General features: G+C 31.7%; 1 protein-coding gene across 1 annotated transcript in view; it reads left to right on the top strand.

The window, feature by feature from the left end:
* SGPP1 (sphingosine-1-phosphate phosphatase 1) overlaps positions 1-13,401 on the top strand; it is a 33,176-nt gene extending 19,775 nt beyond the window's left edge. The window contains exons 2-3 of the mRNA XM_006915112.2: positions 2,509-2,598; positions 10,787-13,401. Of these exons, the coding sequence (XP_006915174.1) occupies positions 2,509-2,598; positions 10,787-11,338 (642 nt within the window). The 3' untranslated portion in view covers positions 11,339-13,401. The remainder of the gene's footprint in view (positions 1-2,508; positions 2,599-10,786) is intronic.
* The last annotated feature ends 13,183 nt before the right edge of the window (positions 13,402-26,584 follow it).

The following is a 26,584-nucleotide window of genomic DNA, read 5'->3' as shown; positions in this document are numbered from 1 at the left end:
CAAGTCTTAGCTTTTAAGACTCTATAAATGAATTTTTCTTCAATCTTTTGTGTACAAATAGTTCCCATCAATAACTTTGTACATTTTTACTTTCTTATAGGTTCCAAGTGAAAAAGCAAAGGAGAGTTTCTTGGTTGTCGTTTACTTCTTTGAGTGTCCTTTGCTATTAACAGTTTTTTTTTTTTTAATTAACAGAAAAATTAAAAAGGCCTGAGTGACTGATACAGAGACAGAAGCCACTGTTATCTCTCACGTATATTATACCAACAGCCTCCTAACTAGTTTCCCTGTTTCCACCCTTGATCTCTTATTATCTAATCTCAACATAGCAGCCATCATGACACTGCTCTGCTCAAAACCCTGCAATGGCTCCCCATTTGATTCACAATAAAAGTCAAATTTCTTATAGTGGCCTCTTGGGCTCTCCTTGCTCTGGCCATCATACTTCTCTCACCTCAGCTCCTACTTGCTTTCTCTGTTCTGGACACATTAGTCTCCTTACCAGCCACATTTCCTCGTTAGAGACTTTGTTCTACCTGATCCCCTTGCCTGGTATATGTTCTCTCTCAGATGTCTGCTTGGCTAATTTCTCTTGCCTCAAATCTCAGCTTCTCAAAAAGCCCACATCGACTGTCTTTTATTTAATAATTTAACCTGTCCCACACACACTCCTCAACTCCTGATCCTGTTTCTATTACTGTTTTAATTATGATAGGCTTGGTTATGCTCTGGGAATGACTTAATCCCCAAATCTCAGCTAACAACAAAAGTTTATTTCTCGTTTGTGCTACATATTTATTATGAGTTAGCAAACAGCTTTGTTCTCCTTAGAACCTCAGGAACCCGGGTTGAAAGAAGTTTGCCCATCCTGTGATAAATCTCAACATGTGCCTTCCAGGGTCACACCTGAGGGGAAGAGAGAGTTCATAGAATGATTGAAAGTGTCATAAGTCACTTCCCCCCACCAGCTCATTGCCCAAAACTAGTCACTTGGACCCAATCTAGCTGCAGGTAAATAAAATGTAGGAGGGGCACAAGGAGTATTTGATGAACATTTAATGTTTCTTCAATACCTGCTCTTTCTTTATTTCTCCATAATACTACCACGTTTTATTACATATTTTGTATATTTTATATATTGTATTACTTAACATTTATATCTAATTTACATATTTTTATGTTTGCTATTTAGTGCCTCCCCCCAGCAAGATTGTAAGCTTCTACTAGAAAACCACACCACTTATAATGTCTTGCACACCAGCCTTTGCTTATGGTGTTCTTGCTGTTTGTAATGCCCTCCACCTTTTTTGCTCTGTACTCACTCCTTCTTTTCTCTAAATACTAAATCCTACTCATCTTTCAGGACAACCAGAATTTTACTTAATCTGGGAATCTTTGTTAACATACTTAAACTAAGTTAAATGCCCATTCCTTAGACTCCTTCTGAACTTCTACTATACTCCTGTCATAGCATTTACTTTATTACATGGTAATATCTGTTTGCCCCATTAACCAAGTTCCTCATGCATATGGAAAAATGGCCAGAAAAATAGGTAGAATTAAAGAAGAAACTGAGGATCTGAATGAACAAGGGCAATGTAAGTAGGATGGAGAAGAGATGACAGAATCAAGAAATATTTCTAAGGTAAAATCAGCAAGAGTTGGTTATTGGTTGAATATGAAGGATAAGGAAGAAGTCAAAGATAATACATAATTATTTAGATCAGTTCTTCAGAAATTTGAAGTAATGAGGTATAAACTTCCTCAAATGTGCCCTTTCCCCTTTCTTTATAAACTTATCATCATGCCTATCCATTCTTTTTTCCCCTCCCTCTAATCCCAGGAGATTTAAAGCCAACTCAAACTAGTGCCATTGAAAGCAAAAATTGTCTACATATTGGGTTTTTTTTTCCTTTTTATGACCTTCTGCTCCCAGTATCCTATCAAAATATTTCACAATGAGATTACCATTTGAAATTTTAGTGAAGGGACGGGGCAGAGTGGAAAACAAGTTACAAAATGTTGTATATTGAATACAGGATGGGGAAATGTCAATAGAAATTGCAGATAGTTACTAATGGAAGTGAGAAGGATATAATATCCAGTCTTCCTCCCTGAGGAAGTGAGGGCCACTACGTGGGCCACATTCAGGCTCTATTTCAGAGGTGCTTTCATTTTGGAACCATATTAAAAGTATGTCTCTTACCTGTTTTTATTTTTCTGTATCATGCTGGTAATTCAATCTTTACTGTAGAAGCAAAAATGAGTCAGTTCTCACAATGAAGAGTATAGAAACATTAGATTTCATTCACTTGGTCATTCATGCAAAAGTATTTCTTGAATGTCTACTGTGTGCCATGCTTAGGGTTAGTGGTAGGAATACAATGGGGAGTAAAAACACATCGTTTTTGTTTTCATGGAATTTTATAGTATAGCGATTTATTTTTTATTTGCTTGTTTAAATTTACCCTAATTTATTGAACTAATTTTACTTTTTTTCCTCTTCAGTATCCTCTTATATATGGACTGATTCTTGTTCCCTGCTGGTGTTCCCTAGTTTGCCTAAGTAGAATTTACATGGGAATGCACTCCATTCTGGTAAGGAAAATGTGTTCATAGTGGTTTTTTTTTTTTTTTTCTGAAATTGACAGGCATTTTAATAATTTTTAGTCATTTGCAAACTAATGAAACCTAAATAAGAAAATAGTTATTGTAAATCTGTGTTTTGTAAAAGTAACATGTTTTGTGAAGTTTTAACATAATCATCTATTTCATAAAAAAGAGTTCCCAGCAACCACAGTAACCAAGTATTATACTCAGGATAACATTTCTCCGTTTTTCCAGTCTCAGTTTTATTTTCCTTCTCATTCTCTTCTATGCCTCTCGTAATGCTGAGTCAAAACCAATAATGTGACTACAGAAACCAAGGAGAGATCTACTTATTAATGAAGACCCAGTGACTAGAAACTTCAAATGTATTTAAACTATCCTGATACCACTGATATATACATATTAAACGCTAGTTTTCTTTTCCAACAATATTTTAGGGCTCACAGCAGATATTTTTTTAAAGAATGCAATTCAGTTTCAAAAGCAGCAGCACGTGGACCTTGTACTCTTTTCAGCCACACTTACTCACTTCCCTTCCTCTCTGTTCCTATTGACATTCCCTTAGTTCTGACTTGCTTTATCTTAACCAGGTTACTGCAACAGCTTCTTAATTTGTAGTACTATTTCTGGTTTGACACATCTCCATGCAATGTTCACTCTCTTGTTATAGTATACTTTCGAAAACATAAATACAATAAATACAAGGGGTGTTTCTTACCTTCATACCTTTAGGATTGCTGTAATTTCTGCTTGAAATGTCCTTTACTTTTCTTAGCCTAACTATCTTATCCATTCTTCAAAACTCAAAAAAGTGCTCTTAAAAGCCTCGTTATCTTTCCCATCTTTCGTTTCTTCAGACTGGTTAGGTGACCCTTCTTTCCAGACCATTTTGAGCATAATTCTGGCATAGCATTTATCCTAAACAAATTGCTTTTTTTCTTATCTGTCGCCCCTAGACAATGAGCAACATGAGAAAAGCAACTGTATGTTTTCTCTCTCTATCCCTTGTATCTAGTGTGGTGTCTCTTAAGACATACTATGAACATATTATGTTTTATGTTGCTAGATAAAGGATCAGAAAAAGGGTGGAGATACATGAAATAATTCACAGAATCCAAAAATTTCTAATGGGTTATACCAAATTTTTCTTTAACAGCTTTCACTTTTAGAATTTTCTACTCATAAAAATATCTCATTAGCTTTTGTCATAGCTGTGGAAATACTGAGTTTCTATTTCCTACTTAGATTGTTTGCGTCTAGCAGCTACCCCTTCACTAGTAAATTTCCAGAAGTCCCAAATATGATCTTAATAAGCAAATTATTTGTTTGACTTTTTATAATTAACACAAATTGTGAATTTATATACAGTTCTTTCAACTAATCTCTACTAATTTTATAATGAGACTAAGTATCATAGTCTTATATCAAATCTAATATTACAAGAAAATATTATTATCCTTCTTTGTGCCTTGTTAGAGTTATTTCTTTCTACTCCCAAAAGTTAGCAATGTCACTCCTAAAACACTTCCAAATGGTTATGCATCTTTGAGTGATAAAACAATGAATCCTTGCTATTTCTTGAAGGAAAAGATACTAGATAATATTATCTATCCCTAGATTCATTATTGTTATACAATGAGTAATAAGAATCTGATTATGTTGAATATATAATCCCAAAGATGTTGCTCTTTAAAAAAAAAAAAGAAATGTTTAGAGGATTCATCAAATATTCAAGCTGAGTTTAGTTAATTTTTTTATACCAGATAATGTCTACTCTTGAATCAGATGAAATAAAAACAATATTAATTTATTTTTGTCAAACGACTCTGATAACTCTAGTCTTTTTAACGATTCGAAAATCATCTTGTCCCATGTATAGTATTACAAGTTTTTCTTTTTCTTTTAAAAATAAAATCACAGATAACATGCAAGCATTATAAATTGTGATTCTATGTTATAACCACAACCATTTCTAATCAATAATATATTGCTTATTATTTAATTAATATGTGAAATTATACCCATTATGAAACTATTTTCTTGATCATAATGTGTATCTTCACTGTTTAGAATGAAATTAGTATGGAACTGTAGGCAGAATGTGCCCTAGAAGTTGCTAGTAGGTGCTCAGATATATTATCTAAGCTGATATCTTCATTAACATTAAGAAGAGAGTTCTAATAATGTGTTCTAAATAATTTATAATGAATACTTCAGTATTTGCTATATGCTGTGTTATTGTTACAACACTAAGAGCAACAGCTTTGTTTATTTTTAATATCTGCCTATTTTCCTAAATTGTTTTTTTTTATTTCCAGAAAAGTAAAGTTACTATACCCATTTTTTCTTTATTATCAAACCTAGCACTCAAAATTTAATTTCTTAAAACACAAGTTATTTTTAACTTATTAGACTGAGTATTTGTCAAATTACTGTTTTATTTCTACATTAGTAAAATTATGAATATGTGGTAATTACATTTACCCAAAATTGTACTAAAAGTTTATATGTATTTATGGAAAGGCTTTTAAGAAAGATAGTGAGATTATGAAGTAGTATGTACCTCTAACTCCTTTTATAACAAGAAATAAAAATCAAACTGGTTAAGCCAATTAAAAAAACTCAAACTAAGTTGTAGAGAAAGATCTAGATCAGTAAACACTAAGAGTTTTAATAGTAGTTATTCCTGGATAATAACTATTTGTTATTGTTTGTGTTTTCTAGTTTTTCTTTAGTGAGCATATATTAAATTTGAATTTTATTATTAAGGATGGATTTTGAAATTTTGATCTTAAAGAAGTCAATCATGGGCAGTGAACACACAATGCAATATATATATGCCTTACTGTTGAATTGTACACCTAAAACTTACTGGATTTCGTTAACCAATGTCACCATTAAAAAAAAAATAAATAAATAATCAAAGACAATCATTCCAAAAATACATTTTGTTGTTAGAAACCCTGTTGGCGTCACTGGAAGATTAAAATTAGAAGCAGGAATAAAAAAAAAAGTAAAATTAGAAGCAGGACACCTGAAATATAAAAACAGACAAACAAACAAAAAAACACCTGGAGACAACTGGAGTTCTAAATTCTAGTCCCAGCTAATGACTAGCCTCTCTTGTTCTATCTCCCCATCAGGAAAAACAAAAAAGGAGAAAATTCCAGATTTAATACATGGTAAATGTTTATTGAATTTACGGTATTTGATATTATCTATAATAAACTTGATAACCCTGAATATTCCACTTAAGTGTATAATTATTAACTTTTAGGGAATAAATTATAATTAATAAGTATCCGAAATTATTTGCTAAATTTAATTTTGGAAAATTTGCTACTTTGAGTTTTTTATGTTACCTCTAACATTAATTTTATTGCACACTTTGTGTTGTAATGCTTAAAAGTACTTAGTTCTACATTTTAATGTAATACATTAAATATCACAGTGAGAGCCACCATGTTTATGTCTTGAACTCAGTTGTTTGTTCCTTCTGGTTTTGTTGCATGGAAGTCAATATGCCCTCACTAATCAGGGTAATATCATAAGCAATAACTCGGAAAACGAAGCAGATTTGTATAGAGACTTGTAGCAATCTAGGTTTAATAGTCATGGAAAAAGAAGTAGAGGATAATAAATATTGGATGTTTTATGTCATACTGAAATATAATTTTAAAAGTATAATTGATATGTTATTTTAAAGAATTCTTTTTTCAAAGAATTAATATAAAAATGATCAAACAAAAAAGTCTTTAAAAATCACTTAATTGATTTTTCCACTTTTAAGGTGTTATAAAAAAATTTTACAGGCATAAACATCTATACTTACATCTATAATATGAAAGAACTGTAATTTTTTTAAAAAATTGCCAACTGAAGAGTTATTAACCCTTCTTTCACTTAACCTCTGAGTATATATGGATGGTTTTATATAAATAACTCATCAGTTGTCATTTACTTAAAACATCTAATCTGGTACACATTCTGTGAGAATTATAAGACTCAGGACATTTCCAGATTAGCATATAAATTAAATTTTTGAATCAGTCATGAAATTTAAATAAAATAAAGCAACAGCCTCTGTCCTGGTAGCGAAAATCCTGTAGTTATTCCCCAAGACTTGTGCTTTTAATTACAGGTGAGGAAAGAAAGTTTAAGATAGCAAACAAAGGAACATAACCTAATAAACTGAAATTATTTGGCAATTAGGAGTTTGAAATATGAAGAATAGAGTTTGACAGTCATAATTTGCGATCTCCATATTCAAAAGTTTGGTCAGAATTTGAGTTACTTGTAGAATCCTTGAGTAACTGCAGTAAAATTCAATTAACCGGATTTCTTAGGTAACTTTTAGTGTGTATCACTGAGTTTTCATGGAAGACCTCATGTTCACAAAAAGTGTTGAAAATTTAGTTTCTCTTCACTCCCTATGTCTGATTCCTGATGCTGAGAATATTCCTTTTTTCTCCCAACAAATGTATTGAGCACTTCGATCTATGAGATTAAATAACTAGCTACATGACCTTAGTCTAGTTTTCTTTATTTAAAAATTGGTAAGTGAGTTAACCATAAACTTTTATGAAATTTGGACACTTCCGAAAGGGGGAAAAAAGGTACTTTTAATATTTATTGTGGGAGCAACAGAGCAAAGTGAGATTGTCTCAGACAAGCCATATCAAGATGGTTTTGAGGATTAAACGTGACAATAAACGTAAAGTATTACAACAGTGTTTTTAGCACAGAAAATATTATTATTCCCTGAAAATGTCTTTAGCCAAAGTTCAAGAAATTATGTTTCATCTATTTCTCTTACAGTTTTTGTCAGGCAAAATGTGATAAATCTAAAGAATTATTTTAACTGTCTTAATTTAACTAACCAAATATTTATTGCTTACTATGTGCCAGTCACTGGGTCTATATGTATAAATAAGATGAAGTCTTTGTCTTTGAGAAATTAGTCTAAATATTAATATGTAATATAAATATGTAACAGTAATTCTCAACTGGAGCTACGCAATAGAATAACTGGGGAGCTTTAAAAAAAAAAAATTGTGATACCTCACTCCAGTTCAATTAAATCAGAACCTCTGAGGATTGGCCCATGCACCAATATTTTTGTAAAGTTCTCTGAGTGATTCTAACAGGCAGCAAAAGTTGTGAACAGAGTCAACAGGAGAAATAAATAAGCAAAGAAGGAAAACAATTTTTCAGGAATGTAGAAGATGCTAAGGAAGCAAACAGGAAGAAGTTCCCTATTATAGGGTAGGAAGAGAAAGTTTATGGAGGAGATAGATGCCTGAGCAGAATCTCAAAGTATATGTAATAGTTTGCCTAAAATATAGATGGGAAAGGTAATTCCAAAATGAGAGGAGAGTATAAATTTATTATGGGATCTGGCATTGAAGCTTAATGATAGGCATAAGCCAGATGTGAAATGCTTTATATGTCCTTCTAAGAAATTTGAATATACAAGTGGTATTTATTGCCTTAGTTGATACTTTCAGAAACATTTTGTTGATTATATCTTTTTTGCACTTACTATAAAAAGAGTCACTTATATATAAAACAATTAAAATTTGAAAGTCTCACTCCATATTGTAGAATAGGAAAATATCAGTGAAAACTTGTTTTATATAGAAATAAAATTTTAAAATGTTTTTCTAATACCTATAATACAATTATTGTTGAAAAACAATGAAGAAATTCATTTACAAGTAACTTAGTAGATTTTGTTAAAATAGATTTAAAAATTCCTATAAAGGATTTGTTCATTCATTCATCCATTCAACAAGTATTTAAGTGTCTACAATATGCTAAGCTACTTGGGAAGGTGGTGGTGAACAAGAAAATCTATTTCCTGAAAAATTTTTAGTTGAATATTCAATTCTTAGTCTGTTTAGTAATTGTATCTTCTGTATCTGTTTTTATATTACATAGTATTCTGATTGGAGTTGAATATAGTTTAGAACAATGATTTCAAGCATTGTATTGTTGACTTTGCCAATCCACGACAAAGTTTTTATTGGATTGCTACTGCACAGTGAGGACAATGACAAGAATTTGGGGTATATTGAAGTCTTCAATATTAAAGGCAAACTTAAAAACTTTTGAATAACATTCCTTTATGATCTTGCAGCAAAAAAGGCTTTCTTAAGTAATACTGATATGACTACATTAAAATTTAGAACTTTCAGTTCATCAAAAGATGCCATAAAAAAAAATGAAAAGGCAAGCCACAAATTTCAAAGATGTTTATATTACATATTGTTGATAGATTTTACTGATAAAGGATTTATATGAAGACTATATAAAGAAATGTTAATCAGAAAGAAGAAAATCCAAAAGGACAGTTGCCCACAAATATACATTGCATAGAAAAGGAATAGCCCATTAACTTATAAAAAAAGTAATCAGGACAATGCAACAACTGATGGGATATAAACTTTTACAAACATTTTGAAAAATTTTTAGTGTCTTGTAAAATTGAACATGCACATACCTATGATTCTGCCATTCCATTCCTAGATATATATCCTGGAGAAATTCTTGCAGACCCACACCAGGGAACATAAAAAGAAAACATAGTAGCTTTGTAAGACAGAAAAACAAGTAACTAGTCTGCTCAACTGTGTTGAATAATGTTGAGTGACCACTGTTATTGGCAGCATAAAGCCAAGTAGTATGAAAAGAGTGGTTTCAGTGCAGTGATGAGTTTAGAAAAAAAGTAGAAAGTGAGGAAATGGAAGCAATGAATGAACATAAGCAACCCCTGACAAAAAATTTTCAGTGATAGAGAGTAGATCGCAGTGGTTTTTGTTTTGTTTTAAGGAGGAAATTCTGGAACATTTTTGTTCATGTCAGGAATGAGTCAGAAAGAGCTTTATTTCCTTCAGTAAACCATTTTTTTATCACCTACCCCATTGTTCAGGCTTAAAACTAGGAGTCATCTTTGATCCTTTTTTTCTTTTGCTTCTCTCCCACATTCAGTCTATCACAAGTTCAAGTTGTCAACTCTAATTTTAAAATAGTTTACTAAATTCATCCCTGTACTTCTTACCACTGCTGTAGCTTCCCACCAGTGTCTCCAGTGGTCTCCTGTCCATTCCGAACTTTTCTTCTATAACTCATTCTCTACACAGCAGAGTACTGCACTCCTACTTTGGAATCTTTCAGTGGTTCCCTATCATTTTTGAAATAAAATGTAAACTCTTTACCTAGCCTATAAGGGCCCTACATGATTTGGCATCTGCCTATCTCTTTGACCTCATACCTTTTTCCTTTGCTCACTATTTGAGTCACACTGGATTTCTCCCAATTCCTTGAACCACTAGGTTCTTTCTTGCCTCAAGCCCTTCAGACTGTATTCCCTTTCCTTGGAATGCTTTTCCTTAGATCTAAAGATAGTGCTGACTCCTTTTTGGAATCAGGTCTCTGCTCAAGTGTCACCTCCTCAGGCAAGTTTCTCTAATCACTCTAATAGGGCCTTTCATCTTACTATCCCATTGCCCAGTTTTAGTTTTCTTCATAACACAACTATCTGAAATTGTAATGTTTATCTACTTTTTTTTTTTTTATCTCAGAGTTATTGTCAGTCTTCCCCACGAAAATGTAAGCTCTATGACAGTAGAATCTTGTCATTTTTTAAGCAATGTACCAGTCCCTAAAGTAGCGCCAGGCACATGTAGGTACTCAGTAAGTATTCGTTTAGTGAATGAATGGCAAAAGGAAACTACCCAGGCTTTGTATCCTCTTTAATCATGAAATAATTATGTATTTAATGAAAACAAAGATGGTTACTTTGATAAATAAGTATACTCTTTTTCCCAGAAATCAAACTACATAATTCAAGCATAGTTAATTGTTCATTAACTATAAAATTTGTGTGTAGTATATATGTATTGCCTTAAATTTATAAATACTTAAACATTTATATATACTTTTAGCTTATATTGTTAATTTATAAAAGGGTAGAACTGTGAAAACATAATTCTTTTATTATTAATCTTCTTTATCATTAAAATAGTTTTTAGACCAGTTAGTAAAGTTTACTTTGAGAATGAGAATGTGAGGACATTTTAAAAATTTATATCTATTAATATTTGAAATGTGAAGTATATATTTTAATGCCAAAAATAGTATTATACTAAACAACTCTACTTTTCTCTTTTCCCAGGATATTATTGCTGGATTCCTATATACCATTTTAATCTTAGCTATCTTCTATCCATTTGTGGACCTGATTGACAACTTCAACCAAACTCACAAATATGCTCCTTTAATCATCGTTGGGCTTCATTTAGCCTTGGGTATCTTTTCTTTCACTCTTGACACCTGGAGTACATCCCGAGGAGACACAGCTGAGATTCTAGGAAGTGGTGCTGGAATTGCATGTGGATCTCATGTTACCTATAACATGGGTCTAATATTAGATCCTCCTCTGGATAGATTACCTTTAGTTGGGCCTCCCATTACAGTGACTCTGTTTGGAAAAGCCATATTGCGGATCTTCATAGGAATGGTATTTGTACTAACAGTCAGAGATATAATGAAAAAGATCACCATTCCTTTAGCCTGTAAAATATTCAATATACCATGTGATGATATTCGAAAAGCAAGACAGCACATGGAAGTTGAACTTCCTTATCGGTATATTACCTATGGAATGGTCGGTTTCTCTATCACGTTTTTGGTTCCTTACGTATTTTTCTTTATTGGTATCTCTTGATGGAGAAATATTGTTTATAAGAAAGAAGGGTATCAGTTATTAATATCTAAAAATACATTCTAGTTAAAAGCCAAATCAGAGTTAGGCTTTTGCAGGAATTTAACTTAAATAATTATTTAAGTAAATTCATGAGTCAGTGCATTTTATCATCCAGATGTTTTAGGTGAGCTGAGCTATTTCAGCACTGAGAAAATGATAAGTATCCATTTAGAATGTTCATGTAATATTTGGAGAGTTTTGTGCTGTTATGGATTCAAGTTATATATAATATATGTTAAGGCATATAATATATAATTATATATCTAATATATGTTATATATAAAATAACATACCTGAGTTTTTTAAACTGTGGGGATGTATTATAAAATCATTAATAATATGCAAATAGCTGTGCCTGTGTATTTGGACTTAATACAGGTATATTGTTATTAACACATATATTTAATGTTTATTTACTATGGGAGCCATTTCCTAATTAAATTGCATAATTACTAGATCGGAATTCATATGCTACCACATTGATTTACTGCCTCTTTTTACACTGCCATCACCTTTCATGTTACCCAGGATGTTGAACATGGGAGGCATTTTTAATGGACCAAATTTTCAGAAAAATTCTTTTTTGGATACCTTTTTTAAAATTTTTTTTCCAGTTCTGTACACTGTGTTGAATGTACTTTATTTGCAGTTGTTCTGGACTTCAGTTTAATAATTCAGGTACTGAATTTTATTGGTTGCTAATTGTGCCTTTCTGTTGCTGTATTGAGAAATGCCATGTATACTGTGATATAAAAATAAGATGCTAACTTAAGTTACATATAATCAGGCAATATTTTTAAAATATATGTCAAGCTAACAGGGCTAGAGTAAAACACTTAATTCTTTAGCCTTTGTTTAGAAAGAAGTGTGGAATGGGCTAAACTTTCTAATTTATTGGGAAACTAAACCGATAAATATTTCCATTTTTGTAGGTATTTTTCTGTGCATTGTAAGTTATAGGAACAAGATATATTTTTTGTACATTGTCTTGATTGTTTATACTGCAAGTAGATGTTTCCAGTGAATGGAAATGTAATTGAAATTTATAGATGGGACAATGCACATGCATCATATGTAAACAAACCTTTTTTCTAAATTACTTGGAAAGGATTGGATTTAACAATTACCTTTTAATACCCACTTATTAGCTACTTAAGGTAAATTATAAAATCTAAAAGTATCAGTATTTAGATCCTATTTCAACTTTTTATTTTCACAGTGGAAAGTTTGGGTATAGTATTAAACTATTCTTTATTCTGTTTGTGCCTTTATATTTTGAAGTATAATTAGGTTAACATTATTTATTTGTAGTAAGTTTTTCATAAAGAGGAGAATTAACTTTCCATATAAATGAGCATCAGGTATGGAATTACTGACTTTAGTGCAATATCTGCCTGATTATCCAGACGTATCACTTAAGATGTTTCTATTTTGGGCAGCATAACTATTTGAGCTCATATTTTTATAATTCTGATTGAGAATTTAGGGACATGGTAATTTTTACCAACATTAAATCAGATAATTTTAAATAAGCAACTAAATTTGGGACCTTTACTATTAGTTAAAAGGAAACCAAGGCACTTGGGAACATACCGGTACGTTAAGAAATGTGCAAAGAACTTTTATTTCAAAATGTGTTTAATGGATTGAGTTTTTGGGACTCTTTCCTATAATGTGGGTCTATGCTATCTTATTAATTTTTATATCCAGCTTTAAAGATATTTGAAAGTATTCCATTTCTTTGTTTTATTATTTTCTGTTCTATGATAGTTCCATGCTAAATGTATTTAAAAATAAAAGCCAAATTCAGGATTGGAAGGTGTTTTGTTTTGTCTGTCTTCTATGCATTTGTCTCTGTATTATCGGCTAAAGATTTATGAAGTGTCTAGGATTTCCATTTTAGCAGGCTTTCTCCCTGAAGCATTTTATTCAAAATCAGAGTACTGTTTTCAGTAATAGAAGGCACTGATTAAATATTTTTTAATATTCTGTCTTTGAATAAATATTTGGAATGTACGTTAAAACTTGTGTCAGCATTCAGTAACTTTCATTCCTCTAACATTCAGTAGGAGCGCTAGCTCTGTATGAAACATTTTGGGAGATGCAGAGGTGGATCAGACATGGGATTATACCTGAGATTATAATATGTTAGACCAGACATTTATGCAAAGAGCCATAATCTAAGAAGAAAGTGGTCAGTGTGCCTGGTACATTATAAGTGCTCAATAAATACTGGGAAAATGGATGGATGGATGGATGGGTGGGTGGGTGGGTGGATAAATGGATATATAGAGATAATGCCATGTAGGAGGAGAATCAGAAGAGGAATAGATCTACAGCTGAGAGAATTTAGGAAAGTTTTGTGAAAAAGATAGCCTTTGAAAGACAAGATTGATTTGAATATCTAGAGATTAGAAGGGGAGCTGGGAAAATGCCTTATGGTGGTGATATCTTGTCATTTCTGCTTCAATATCAATTTTCCCCCCTCTCCCTTCCAACTGAGGGGTAGAGCTGATATGTTCAAGAAAATGTGGGAAATTTATTTGGTTGTCATCGTGACTAGGATGGTGGGGAAGGGAGACGTCAGAGAATACTGCTGCACTTAGTGGTATGCTGGCCAGGGCTTTTAAATATATTGCAATAAAGAACTTTTCTACCCGAAATACTGACAGTGACCACATTGAGAAATACCAGTAGGTAAAAGAAGCATCATTACAAGGTTATAAACAAAGTGCTGGCATAGATAGCTGCACATGTTTTCTGCTTTTGTAGCCAAATCAAATGGTGTGACAGGGAAATAAGATTGGAAAGGCCTATAGTGGATGCTAAGTAGACAGAAGCTAAACCTTGGTCTTAAGGAAAGGTGGGCTCAGTCAAGGTTTTTGACTGAGGGAATGATCTTGTCATATCTCTGCTTTAGGAAATGCCAAACCTCTACTTTTCAAAGTCTTTTAGAGAACCCACATGTGAAGTGGTAAGTTCATTTTTTAAGCTAAGAGATTCTATATTTTAAAAGCTGCTCCATATTTAAAGCATGATAAAAATACAATGCATTCACCAAATTATGCTGGGACAATTGTGTTTCCATTTAAGAATTAAAAGAAACTTTAAGTTAGATCCCTGTGTAATCCCACAAATTTGAGATGGTTTGAAGAATTAAAAAAGTATAAAGATGTTAAGAGAAAATGTAAAGTTAGGATGTTAGGAGAAAAGCTGAATACTTTAGGAACTCTGGGGTTGTGGAATCTTTTCTCTTTTTTTTCCTTAATTTTTTTTTTTTTTTCAGTAATAGACACTGAAGAAATTCTTTAAAATTCAAACTGACCTTGGGTTCCATTAATGATATTACATTGTATTTTTAGTAAAACATTTCATAGTTTCTTTTAAAAACACATAAAATGTTTCGGTTAAATCTGTGGCCATCTGTACATAGTTGACTGCTAAACATTAATTCATGAATTAATCATAATACTAGGAAACGGGTACTTTTTCAAGCAGAATAAACATGGCTATTTCATTTTGTGATTTTTAAAATGCCATGATATGTGAATTGCAAAGACTAGATCTGCCAGAAACTTATTATAAGACCTAATATAAAGCAATGCTACTACGGATTTACATAATTATTTTATTTAATAGCTTTATAAGTAATTTTTTAACATGCGTCTTTCAAAGACAACAAAGATTAATTCAATGATATAAATATAATTTAAAGGAAATTTTCATAACTTTATAAAGATGAGTATGTAAATACTAAAATGTTTTTATTGTGTATAATCGGGGTGTTTTTATTGCTGTATAATTTTATACAGCAAAGATTTTTTTTGTTGCCACAGCAGTTTTATTCTTAACCAAGAATGTTTACTCTAGATTTAAAAATCAAACTTTTTGTCAATGTCGCCATAATTAAAATAAAAAAATAAAATAAAATTAGAAATTCTAAGTCGATCACCTCCACAATAAATAAAATGGATAAATAAATAAAAACCAAACTATTTAATCTGGACATCAGTAAGGGCCAATTTTTTAAATTCAACTTTATAGTTAAATTTGTTTTTCTGAAGGGAGTTTTGTTTGCTAAGGAGATATTTTGAGAAAGGGCAGAGGCAATAGTTTGAGAAAGAGTAACCGAACATAGTATGCTGGATATTTTGTCAAATTTTGGTCATATTTTTCTAGTTCTTTCTATTGTATACATAAGTTAAGAAAAAGCTTTTACACTTGAATTTTGATTGTGGTTACATGAGCTATAAATAGCACAATAAAAATAAGTTTTAACATGCTAATTGTAAAGGACATTTTAGAAAGGTCTGAATATTTAAGCCCACCTGACCACTCCAGGTCTTTATAAAACACTTTCTCATGAGTCACACAGTAGGGAAAATTCAAAGAAAAATAAATGAAACATTAAATTTTTTTTTAATAAAAATGTTTACAGAAATAAGCACTAACTAGCAGGTATTTCCTAATTTGCCCTTTTTTCCTTTCATCATCTTTAATTTTGGTGCATTTTCCATGATTGTCTAAAAAGCCCAGCCCCTAGTACTGCAAGCAACAGGATATGATAGAATGTTTGTTTTTTTTTAAGTGTTTTCCCCCATTTTCTGAAAGCCAAATTAATTTTAAAATTGCTTTATGACCTATACTGAATGTTCATAATATCTGCAATATCATTAGGTTTATTTTCAACCTTAAATGTCATAAAGTCCTTTATTTTAGTTTAAAAGTTCATACACTTACCAACAGATTCATAAAAACAGATCAAACTGCTGGTTACCAGAGGGAAGCAGGTAAGGGAGTTGGCAAAAAAAAGGTGAAGGAGAACGTAGTCAATAATATTACGATGTCTATAGCCATGCCACTTTGAACAAGCTGGATGTCTGATCTCGGAAGCTAAGCAGAGTCAGGCCTGGTTGGAACTCGGATGGGAGACCAGGTGCTGTAAGTATAAAAAATAAGGGGTTATAAGCTGACAAGGTTCTTGCAATCTGTGAGGATAACCAAGGGTTGCCTTGCCTAAAATAATAATAATAATAATAATAATAATAATAATATTGTGATGACTTTGCACACTGACAAATGGTTACTAGACATAGTTTTGATGGCATCATGAGGTATATAAATGTCGAATCACTGTATCGTACACCTGAAACCAATATAATGTTGTATGCCAACTATACTTTTAAAAAAAGTCCCTAAACTTAACAATTATGTGGTTTGCAATACTTGACTTAATACATAAAGTTTCCTTTGTTACATAATCAGTGACTTTTTTTAGATAAATGGATTCTTAAAAAAAAAAATTAATACAATAGTATTACCTCTTCAAATAGGTTTATCCCTTGTCCTAAATTATAGCTTCTTATAACTGAAATCCATTGTAACGCATTTATGTATTTTAAATTTTTTTGTCTTCATCTCTATGGTATAAGCTCCATGAGGAAAAATAGCTTGTTCCTCTATTTACTCTGCATCCCTAGGGTATAGCAAGCATTCAATTAATATATGTTGAATACTCAGTCCCTACAAAGGCTTCAGCATGTGCATTCTTCTGGGGAAAAATTCTACAACTTTCTTCAGATTCTCAAAAATGTCAATGATCTAAAAAGTTTAACTGTTTTAGCTGTTTTAAAATTTTAAGTTGTAAATTTTTATGCTTTTAATTTATCTGGTTAGAATTTTATCACTTTATGCAAATATTTAAAATGTTTTATGTGTATTTACTATAATTCCCTGTTGAATAGAATGCAATTTGTATCTGAATTAGTTTTAAGATATTTTCTTTAGAATTAAGACCAAATCTGGAAAGAAAATATTCAGTATATATAGGGATATAACTTTAGTTTTTAATAATATATAGAAATGTGTTCATGAGCATATTTGTACAGTTGCTCTTTAATCTTTCATATAACAAGCTACTTCACAAGCTGAGTTTTATAATTAAAGTGTTATTTATAATTAAAATGGAGATGAGATATATTCAGGGCTTAAATACCAACTTTTTTACTTAAGCATATTTAAAGGCTCCCCTGGTCCCTAAGGTTTCCGGGCCCAGAATTTTTTTTAATTGAGCTATAATTGACATATAACTATATTTCGTTTTAAGTGTACAACATAATGATTTGATACTTGTATATATTGTGAACTAATCGCCACAGTAAGTCTAGGTAACATCTGTCCTCATATATAGTTACAAATTGTTTTTTAATAAGGATTTTTAAGATCTACTCTTAGCAACTTTCGATTATGCAATATAGTAGGTATTATCTAAAGTCACCATGCTGTGCATTACATCCCCATGACTTACTTTATAACTGGAAGTTTGTACATTTGGATCCCCTTTACCCATTTCACCCACACCCCTCCAGGCCCAGATTTATGGGACTCAATTGGAGTTGGTAACAATAACATGGATTCTAATTTCCCTATTATCTAAAGGGTGCTCCCCTTTCCACCTGGGTTAATTTAAGGTATAAAATCCACCAAACTTATTTTAATGGATAGTGTTAGTTTTGCTCATTTCTAACAAATGCTGTGATAATGCTCTTAGAATAAAGTAAAAAAAAAAACAACAATACTTCCTCAGCATTTTCTACTCTGCAGAATGAATACATTTTAGGTAGAAGAAATAAGATGAATTAAAGCATGGAAATGGGATTGTGTTTCAAATAGCTTTACAAAATAAACATTTTAAGAATTTTTATTTCTCTTGGCAGCATATTCCCAAAATCTTATTTAAATTATTCATTGACACAAGCTGTAAATTTTAAAAATTAACATGTAACTTAATTTATATCATTAATCAATTATAAACCCAAATATGACATTTACATCTGAAATATTTTCCTGCCTTTCCTAAAAATAAATTGTCTACACTTTCCCATTGTTACATATGTTAATGGTGAGTTTAGAATTAAATATATATATATGTATATATGTATGTATGTATATGGAATCTTAGAGCCCATATATATGGCAACTTCTCACCCAATTCATAAATCTATAATAATAGCAGATAATCATGTGCAGTCTTCTTGAATATTTCCTCAGTCAGGCAGGCTATAACTTTATGATGCATTGTCGAATAGTTCTAAATTAAAATTTTGAGGGGCTAAGCAGCATGGTGGGTCAGAGGATACATTTTAGTAGAATAAATAGGATGAACCAAAGCATGGAAATGGTGTTGTGTTAGACATGTTTGGCAAACAGACTGCAGTTTGTCTGGAACATCAAGGTACTTAGAAAGGAGTAGTAGGATATAAAGCTGAAAAGTTTGTTAAAATGTCCTGTACACAGTGAGTATTGTGAAGTGTTGCCTTTTCTTTACCAGTAGTAGAGCTGCACTATTTACTGCTCACTTAGCTTGTGTGTGAAATTACACCCAACTTGAAGGTGATCAAAACTATTGTTTGATACTTATTCTTTTTAAAATCTGTGATAAAAGAATGATGTGTTTTGCTCTTAGTGTTGTTTATGTATTAAGAGAAATAAGGCAATTTCTTATAATCTTGGATTTTATGGTAAGAAGCTCAAGACCCTGAATATTAGTGACATGAATCATGATTGCTATAGTGCAGTTAGGAGAGTTAAGAGAACTTTGTGAAGTTACACTCTCCAATCTTGGGAGCTTCTCCAGTGTAATCCAAAACTGGCTCCTCCCATGCAAGGGCAGGGAGAGACCAAAGAAAGTGGCAGACTACTCCAGATATCTCCTCTCAAGCTCACAGAGGCAGCTGTTATCATGAGTCCTTCCAGTCCATTTTTTTTTTTTTTACTTTTATGTGCATAACTGTATATCTATAACCAAAATATATTTTTTTGTTTTTAATTTACATCAGTATCATTCAACTGCTTTTTTTCACTTAGCACGATGTTTTTGAGATATATCCATGCTTATAATGTGTAGATCTAATTTATTTGTTACCTCCTACAGTTGACCCTTGAACAACACAGGAGTTAGGGGCACTGCCCCGCCCCCCACCCCAGACCTCCTCCAGTCAAAAAATCTGCATGTAACTTTTGATTCCCCCCCAAATTTACTAATAGTCTACTGTTGACTGGAAGCTTTACCAGTAACAGCTGATTAGCATATATTTTGTATGTTATATGTATTAGTATACTGTATTCTTACAATACAGTAAGCTAGAGAAAAATGTTCTTAGAAAATCATAAGGAAGAGAAGATACATTTATAGTACTGTAAGTATTTATTGAAAAAAATCCATGTATAAGTGGACCTGCGCAGTTTAAACTCATGTTGTACATGGTCAACTGTATATATAGTATTTCATCATATAATTATGTCACAATTGATTCATCTGTTTCTCTACAATGGACAATCTAGATTATTGATATTTTTCATTAAGAAAATAATAGACTTTATTTTTTAGAGCAGTTTCAGGTTCACAGTAAAACTGAAAGTTCAGAGAGGTCTCATATTTCCCTGGGTCCCCTCCCCTATGGCTCACACAGCCTCCACTATCATGAACATCCTGCTCCAGTACATTCTATAGGTTGACAAATGTACGATGACATGTATCCCCAATTATAGTATCACACAAAATAATTTCATTGTCCTAAAAGTTCCCTTGCTCTACCTATTCCTCCCTCCCTCCCCCTAGGCCCCTGGCAACCACTTATCTTTTTACTGTCTCCACAGTTTTGCCTTTTCCAGAATGCCATACAGTAGCAACCTTTTCAGATTGGCGTCTTTCATATGGTAATATGCTATTTTATATTAATGTGCTTCAACGTTCAACACAAAGAGTGAGAGTTAATATAAACTATGGACTTTAGTTAATATATCTATATTGGCTCATCAATTATAACAAATGTACTAATACAAGATGTTAATAATGGAATAGAGGATATATGGAAACTTTTAGTTTTTCTATAAACTTAAAATCGCTAAAAAAATCAAATAAAAAAGTAAACTTACAAAAATTAATTAACAACTAAATTTAAGATCTAAAACTATAAAATTCTTAGAAATAAATAAATAAATATTTGTGACCTTAGATTAGGCGATAATTTATTATACATGATACTAAAAGCATAAGCAACTAAAGAAATAGATAAAATAGACTTCATCAAAATTGAAAATTTTGTGTCTTAAAGGACAGCATCAAAAAAGACAAAAGACAATCCACATAATGTGAGAAAAGTACTTGTATCACATATCTGCTAAGAGTCTAGTATCCAAGATATATATAAGACCTTTCAACTCAATAGCAAAAAGATTAATAACTCCATTTTAAAACAGGCAAAGGATTTGAATGACACTCCTCCAAAGAAGATATACAGGTGACCAATAAGCACATGAAAAGATGCTCAACATCATTAGTCATTAGGGAACTGCAAATCAAAACTACAATGAGATATCACTTTACACACAGTATGACTGTAATGAAAAAGATGGACAATAACAAGTTTAGTGAGGATGTGGAGAAATTGGAACTCTCATATGCTGCGAGTGGGAATGAGAAATGGTGCAGTGAATTTGGAAACAGTTTGGCAGTTCCTCAAAGTGTAAACAGTTATAACCCCACAATTTCACTCCTAGGTATTATCCAAGAAAATTAAAAACATGTCCACATAAAAACTTGTACATGAATGTTCATAACAGCTGCAAAGTGGAAACAACCCAAATGTTCATCAAGTGATAAATGGATAAACAAAATGTATGATGTCCAAAAAATGGAATATTATTCAATCATAAAAATGAATTAAGTACTGATACATGCTACAAAATGGATAAACTTTGAAAATATGCTAAGTGAAAGAAGCCAGATATAAAAAACTGCATATTGTATGAATTCATTATATGGAATGTTTAGGTAAATCTGCAGAGATAGAAAGTAGATAAATTATGCTAGTGAGCAGGGAAGGAGAGATTGGGGAATAACTGCTAATGGGTATGGGGTTTCTTTGAGGAAATGATGAAAATGTTCTAGAATTAGTGATGTTTGCACAACTTTGTTTGTTGAATTGTACATTTTTTAAAAGCGAAAACTAAAAAGATTCTATAAACACCTCTGTACCAATTTCCTTGTGGAATTATACAAGAGTTTCTCTTGGGTACATATCCAAAGTAAAATTATTGGGTTATGAGTTATACACATTTATAATTTTAGTAGATAGAACCAAATTACTATCCAAAGCAAGTGTACCATTTACACTGCCAATAAACAGTACTTTTTGCTTCTCATCATTGCAAACACATCCTATATTTACGCTTTTTAGTTTTTACTGATCACGGTTATGAAATGGGATCACATTGCTTTCATTTGCATCTCTGCTCCTTAACGCAATGGAATACTTTATAGCCATTTGAGTTTACTTTTGTGGCTTGCCTACTCATGTGCTTTGCCCATTTTGCTATTGGATGTCTTTTAAAAATTGATTTTAGGAGTATTTTACTCTTTATTTAAATTGCAAAATATCTTCTCCCAGTCTGTCACTTGTTTTTTAACCTTGTTTATCATATCTTTTGCAGTACAGACTTAAAAAAAGTCTGTACTGCAAAAGATATGATAAACAAATAGTAAATTTATTTATCTTTATGGTTCATGCTTTTAAAGTATTATTTATGAAAGTCTTCCCTACCGTGTGGTCACAAGATTATTTCCCCATATTTTCCTCCAATATTTATAAAATTTGGGTTTTTTTTTTCTCCCATCTGTATTTAATTACTCCATCTGAATTTTATTTTGTGTGCATGATTTGGGACCTACTTTTTATCTTTATGGAGACTCAATTATCTTGATATCATTTATTGAAGAACCACTTACTTCTGATGTTACTTATATCACAGGTTAAGTTCCCATATTTGTATGAATCAATTTCTAGGCTCTCTATTTTGTTTCATTGATCTCTGTCTCCTCTACTTTTTATATTAGTACACTACACTTTTTACATTATTACAACATTATACTCTTTACATATTTTAGCTTTTAATGTCTTGATATCTGATAGTTTTCATTGTTCTCAAAATTGTCTTAGACATTTGTGCAGCTTTATTTTTCCATGTGAATTTCAAAATCTGGTTATTAAGTTCTCTAAACTATGTTGTCACATTAATTTCTAAAATAATTAGGAAAGAAGCACAGCTTTAAAAGATTGCATTGTCTCATCCATGTACATAGTATATTTATTTATTCAGCTCTTTCATGCCCTTCAATAGTTACTTTTTCTAAATGCTTTATGCCACTTTTATTATATTTATTCTTGGGTTTTTATAGTTTTTGTTGCTATGTCAGTTCTATCTTTAAACATTTTTTCCCCTAATTGGCTATTTCTGGTATAAAAGAAAGTTATAAATTTTTATATATTGATTTTATTTCCACCACCTTTCCACAGTAATACTGCCATAGTACTTCCACAGTAGAACTGATCATTTTTCTTCTATGTAAATGATATCATCTGCAAATAATGGCCTTTTGACTTTTTCCTTTAAAACTATATGCCTCTTACTTCTTTTTCATCCTTGTGCTTTGACTAGAGCCTATAGTAGAAGTTATAATAGTAACAATGAGTGAGTAATAGTTATAGTTATTTCTATTATTTTTGCCTAATAGGGTTGATTTCTACATTGTCTCTTAAGGTATCAGTCAGCATTTGCAGAACTTTTTATATTTTATTAGTTTTTCAAAGAATAATTTTTCAGCTTTAAAAAATTGTTATTTCATTAATTACTTCTATTACTTTTATTTATTTTCTATTTTCTTGGGGTTTACATCTTCTTTAACTGAATATCTAGCCAATTTACTTTAAATCTCTTTTGTTTTCTAATAAATTCATTTAATGTTATACATTTTTCTTGAGGGAACATTTTGCTTCACCCAGAAGTTTCAGTATTAGTGCTTTTATTTTCATTAAGTTTTAAATATTTCACTTTTTCTTCTATGTGGTCAGTATTTGAAAATATTCCAGATATTGTTGAAAAAATATCTTTGGAGGTGAAGGTCTTTATATACTTATTTTTTAATGGATAATTTGTCGCCTACCTTGAAAATCTTTATATATTTATTTAAGATTGTTAATCTTGTTTTTGAAATCTGTCTAGCTAATTAGGCTATTTGGGGGCTATTTGATCTATTCATTTATTAGAGAAGTTTGTTAAATTTTATCATTATGATTATGAAACTATTATCTCTATAATTTTGTCAGTTTTTCTTTCACATAATTCAAAGATATGGTGTCAGGTGCATGCACATATTGTATGTATGAATGTCATATTATCTTGATTGATAATTTCTTTTATCAGCATGACACACTCCTCTTTTTCTCTTAAATTTTCTATGTGGACTTATTTACGATGTGTTTCTTAAGGAACAAATACTGAGATTTAGTGTTTTTAATCAAATCTGAGAGTCTTGGTGTCTCTCTAAATCTGAATCTGTTTGTTTTACACTTATTGGAATTATTGGTATATTTGGGCTTTTTCTGCCATCTTGTCTTATGTTTTCTGTTTGTCATACTTTATCCTGTCCTCTCCTTCAACTCTCTCTCTTCAATGCATTCCAATCTGACCTCCATCCTCACCACTCCACTGAAATTTTTCTGTCAGGTGAGCAGCAGCCTCCATGTTGTCAAATCCAGTGCTATCTTCTCTGTCATTTTTCTGAACTCTCAGCGGCATTTTCACAGTCTACACCTTTTTCTTCATGAAACAGTTTATTTTCCCTTCCATTATATCATATTTTCTTCTCTCATTGGCCCTCAGTCTCCTTTGCTGGCCACTCCTCCTCTGAGAACTTCTCGACTGAAATGCCTCAAAGCTCATTCCTGAACTATTTTCCACCCTCTACATCCTTTCCCTAGGTTATTTCAACCAGTTCCTGGATAACTCTACTCCAATCTTTTCCCCACCTAAACTTCAGATTCATATATCCCACTGTCTACTTGACCTTTCCACTTAGATTTCTAATGGGCATCTTGAATTTAACATATGCAAAGCAGAACTCTTGATTTTCTCCACCAAACCTATTTCTAACCTGGTCCTACTCATTTCAGTAATACTATTGACCCCTGAATTTTTCAATCTAAAAACCTAGTAGTCATTGTTTCACTTTTCTTACCCTTCACAAAGTAATCCATTTACTATCAAAGAATAATTTGAATACCTCTACTTCATTGCCATTGCTTCCCTGGCCTAAAGTACCATCAGCTCTTATCTAGACTACTGTCTAATAGTCTCCTAACTGATCTTCCTGCTTCCACACTGGCTTTCTTATCCCTCCAATGATTCATTCTCCACACAGAGATATTTAAAAATGTAAATCAGGTTATGCCACTCACTTTCTTAAAACCCTGCAGTGTATTCCCAATGTAGGTGAAATTAAATCCAAACACCTTTATAATGTCAACGGCCCATACAATCTGGCCCTTCACTACTTCTTTGTCTTAAACTCTATTCCAATCATAATGGCCTATTTCTCTTAACTCAAGCATCAGAGCCTTTGCCATTGCCATCTTCCCTGCCTGGAACTCTTCCCTGTAACTCTTCCTATAGATGGCTTCTCCTCATCATTCAGATCTCAGCTTAAACAGCATCTTAATGAAGTTTTCCCTGGTCATCTTACCTAGTGGAACCCCCATTTGCTACATATTTTTCTTTGTCACATTATCTTGTTGTATTTTGTTCACAGCACAGAAATTTTCTTGTTTATTTGCTTGCTTGTATTTTCTTTTTTTTTTCTACTATCATAGACGATCCATGAGGGCAGGGACCATATCTTTCATGTTCTCTGCCTTATTCCTAGCACCTAGAATTAGTAGGGACTCAATAAATATTTGTCCTATGAATGACTGAATGGATATACTTTATTATTTTATACTGCTGCATGGTACAATTACATAAATATAACAGTTTATTTAACCATAAACCTATTAATGAACTTTCAGATTGCTGCTAATTTTTTTTTGCTATAACAATGCTACTGCAAAGATTCTTGTATGTGTCTGTTCTTGTAATTGCATGTGACTGCATATAAGCAGGGACCCAACAAGAGATGAATAAATAAGACTCTATCCTGTTCTCTTCCCTGACATCATTTCTATTTCCTTTTCCCACAGAGATTTAAAGAGCCCTCATACAGGGTCCTCAAAAAATTAAAAATGTATATACCTTTTGACCCAGCAATTGCACTTCTGGGTATTTATCCAAAGAAAACCAAAACAAAAATTCATAAAAATTTATGCATCCCTATATTCATTGAAGCACTACTTACAATAGCCAAGATAAGGAAGCAACCTAAATGCCCATCAACAGATGATGAGATAAAGAAGTTATGGTTCATATATACAATAGAATATTACTCAGTCATAAAAAAAAAATGAAATCCTACCATTTGCAACGACACAGATGGACCTAGAGGTTATTATGCTGAGTAAAATAAGTCAGACAAAGAAAGATAAATACTATATGATTTCACTTATAGGTGGAATCTAAGGAACAAAAAGAACAAACTAATGAAAAATGAACTCACAAACAGAGAGGACAATCAGGTGATGGCCAGAGGGGAAGGGGCTGAGGGGACTGGGAGAAAGCGGTGAAGGGTTAAAAAAGTACAAAATAGTAGTTGACAGATGGTCACGGGGATAGGGAGCACAGCATAGATAATGCAGTCAGCAGTAATGTAATGGCTATGTGTAGAGCCAGAGGGGTGATATAGTAATCAGGGGGACTGTTTCATAAACTATAATGTATTGTATACTTGAAACTAATAATAAAATAAAAAATAAATTAATAAAAAAGAGCCCACATACACAAAGTAATTTTTAAAAATTAAAAAAGTACTTTGTTGTTAGCTCAGATTAAAAGAGAGTGTTCTTGCTTTATCATCCAGAATGTATTTTTTATCTTAGCATAGTTTAAAATTCTCTTGTATCTCAGAAATCACCATGGAATTATTAGAACATGACCCTTGAAATTACCTATGTAAATAATTTTAAGTTTGATCTTTCATCTCATCATCTTATTCATCTCTGTTGGCTCCCTGCCTATACACATCATCATCGATGTATATTAGCATGTTAAAAAGTCCTATACTGAACATTTTATAATGATCATTTTTAATGGATATTTATTGCTGTTTACATTATTATATTTAAAATTGTTGATATATTGAAATAAAATGTATAATTTATTTTAAGAAAATTAGTGGCAAGAGTTAAAAGACAACAGATCTGCTAATGCATGACCAAT

The sequence above is a fragment of the Pteropus alecto genome, unplaced genomic scaffold (genome assembly GCF_000325575.1).
Source record: "Pteropus alecto unplaced genomic scaffold, ASM32557v1 scaffold276, whole genome shotgun sequence".
Taxonomy (NCBI): Eukaryota; Metazoa; Chordata; class Mammalia; order Chiroptera; family Pteropodidae; genus Pteropus; species Pteropus alecto.
This window is presented reverse-complemented; position numbering and strand designations above follow the sequence as displayed.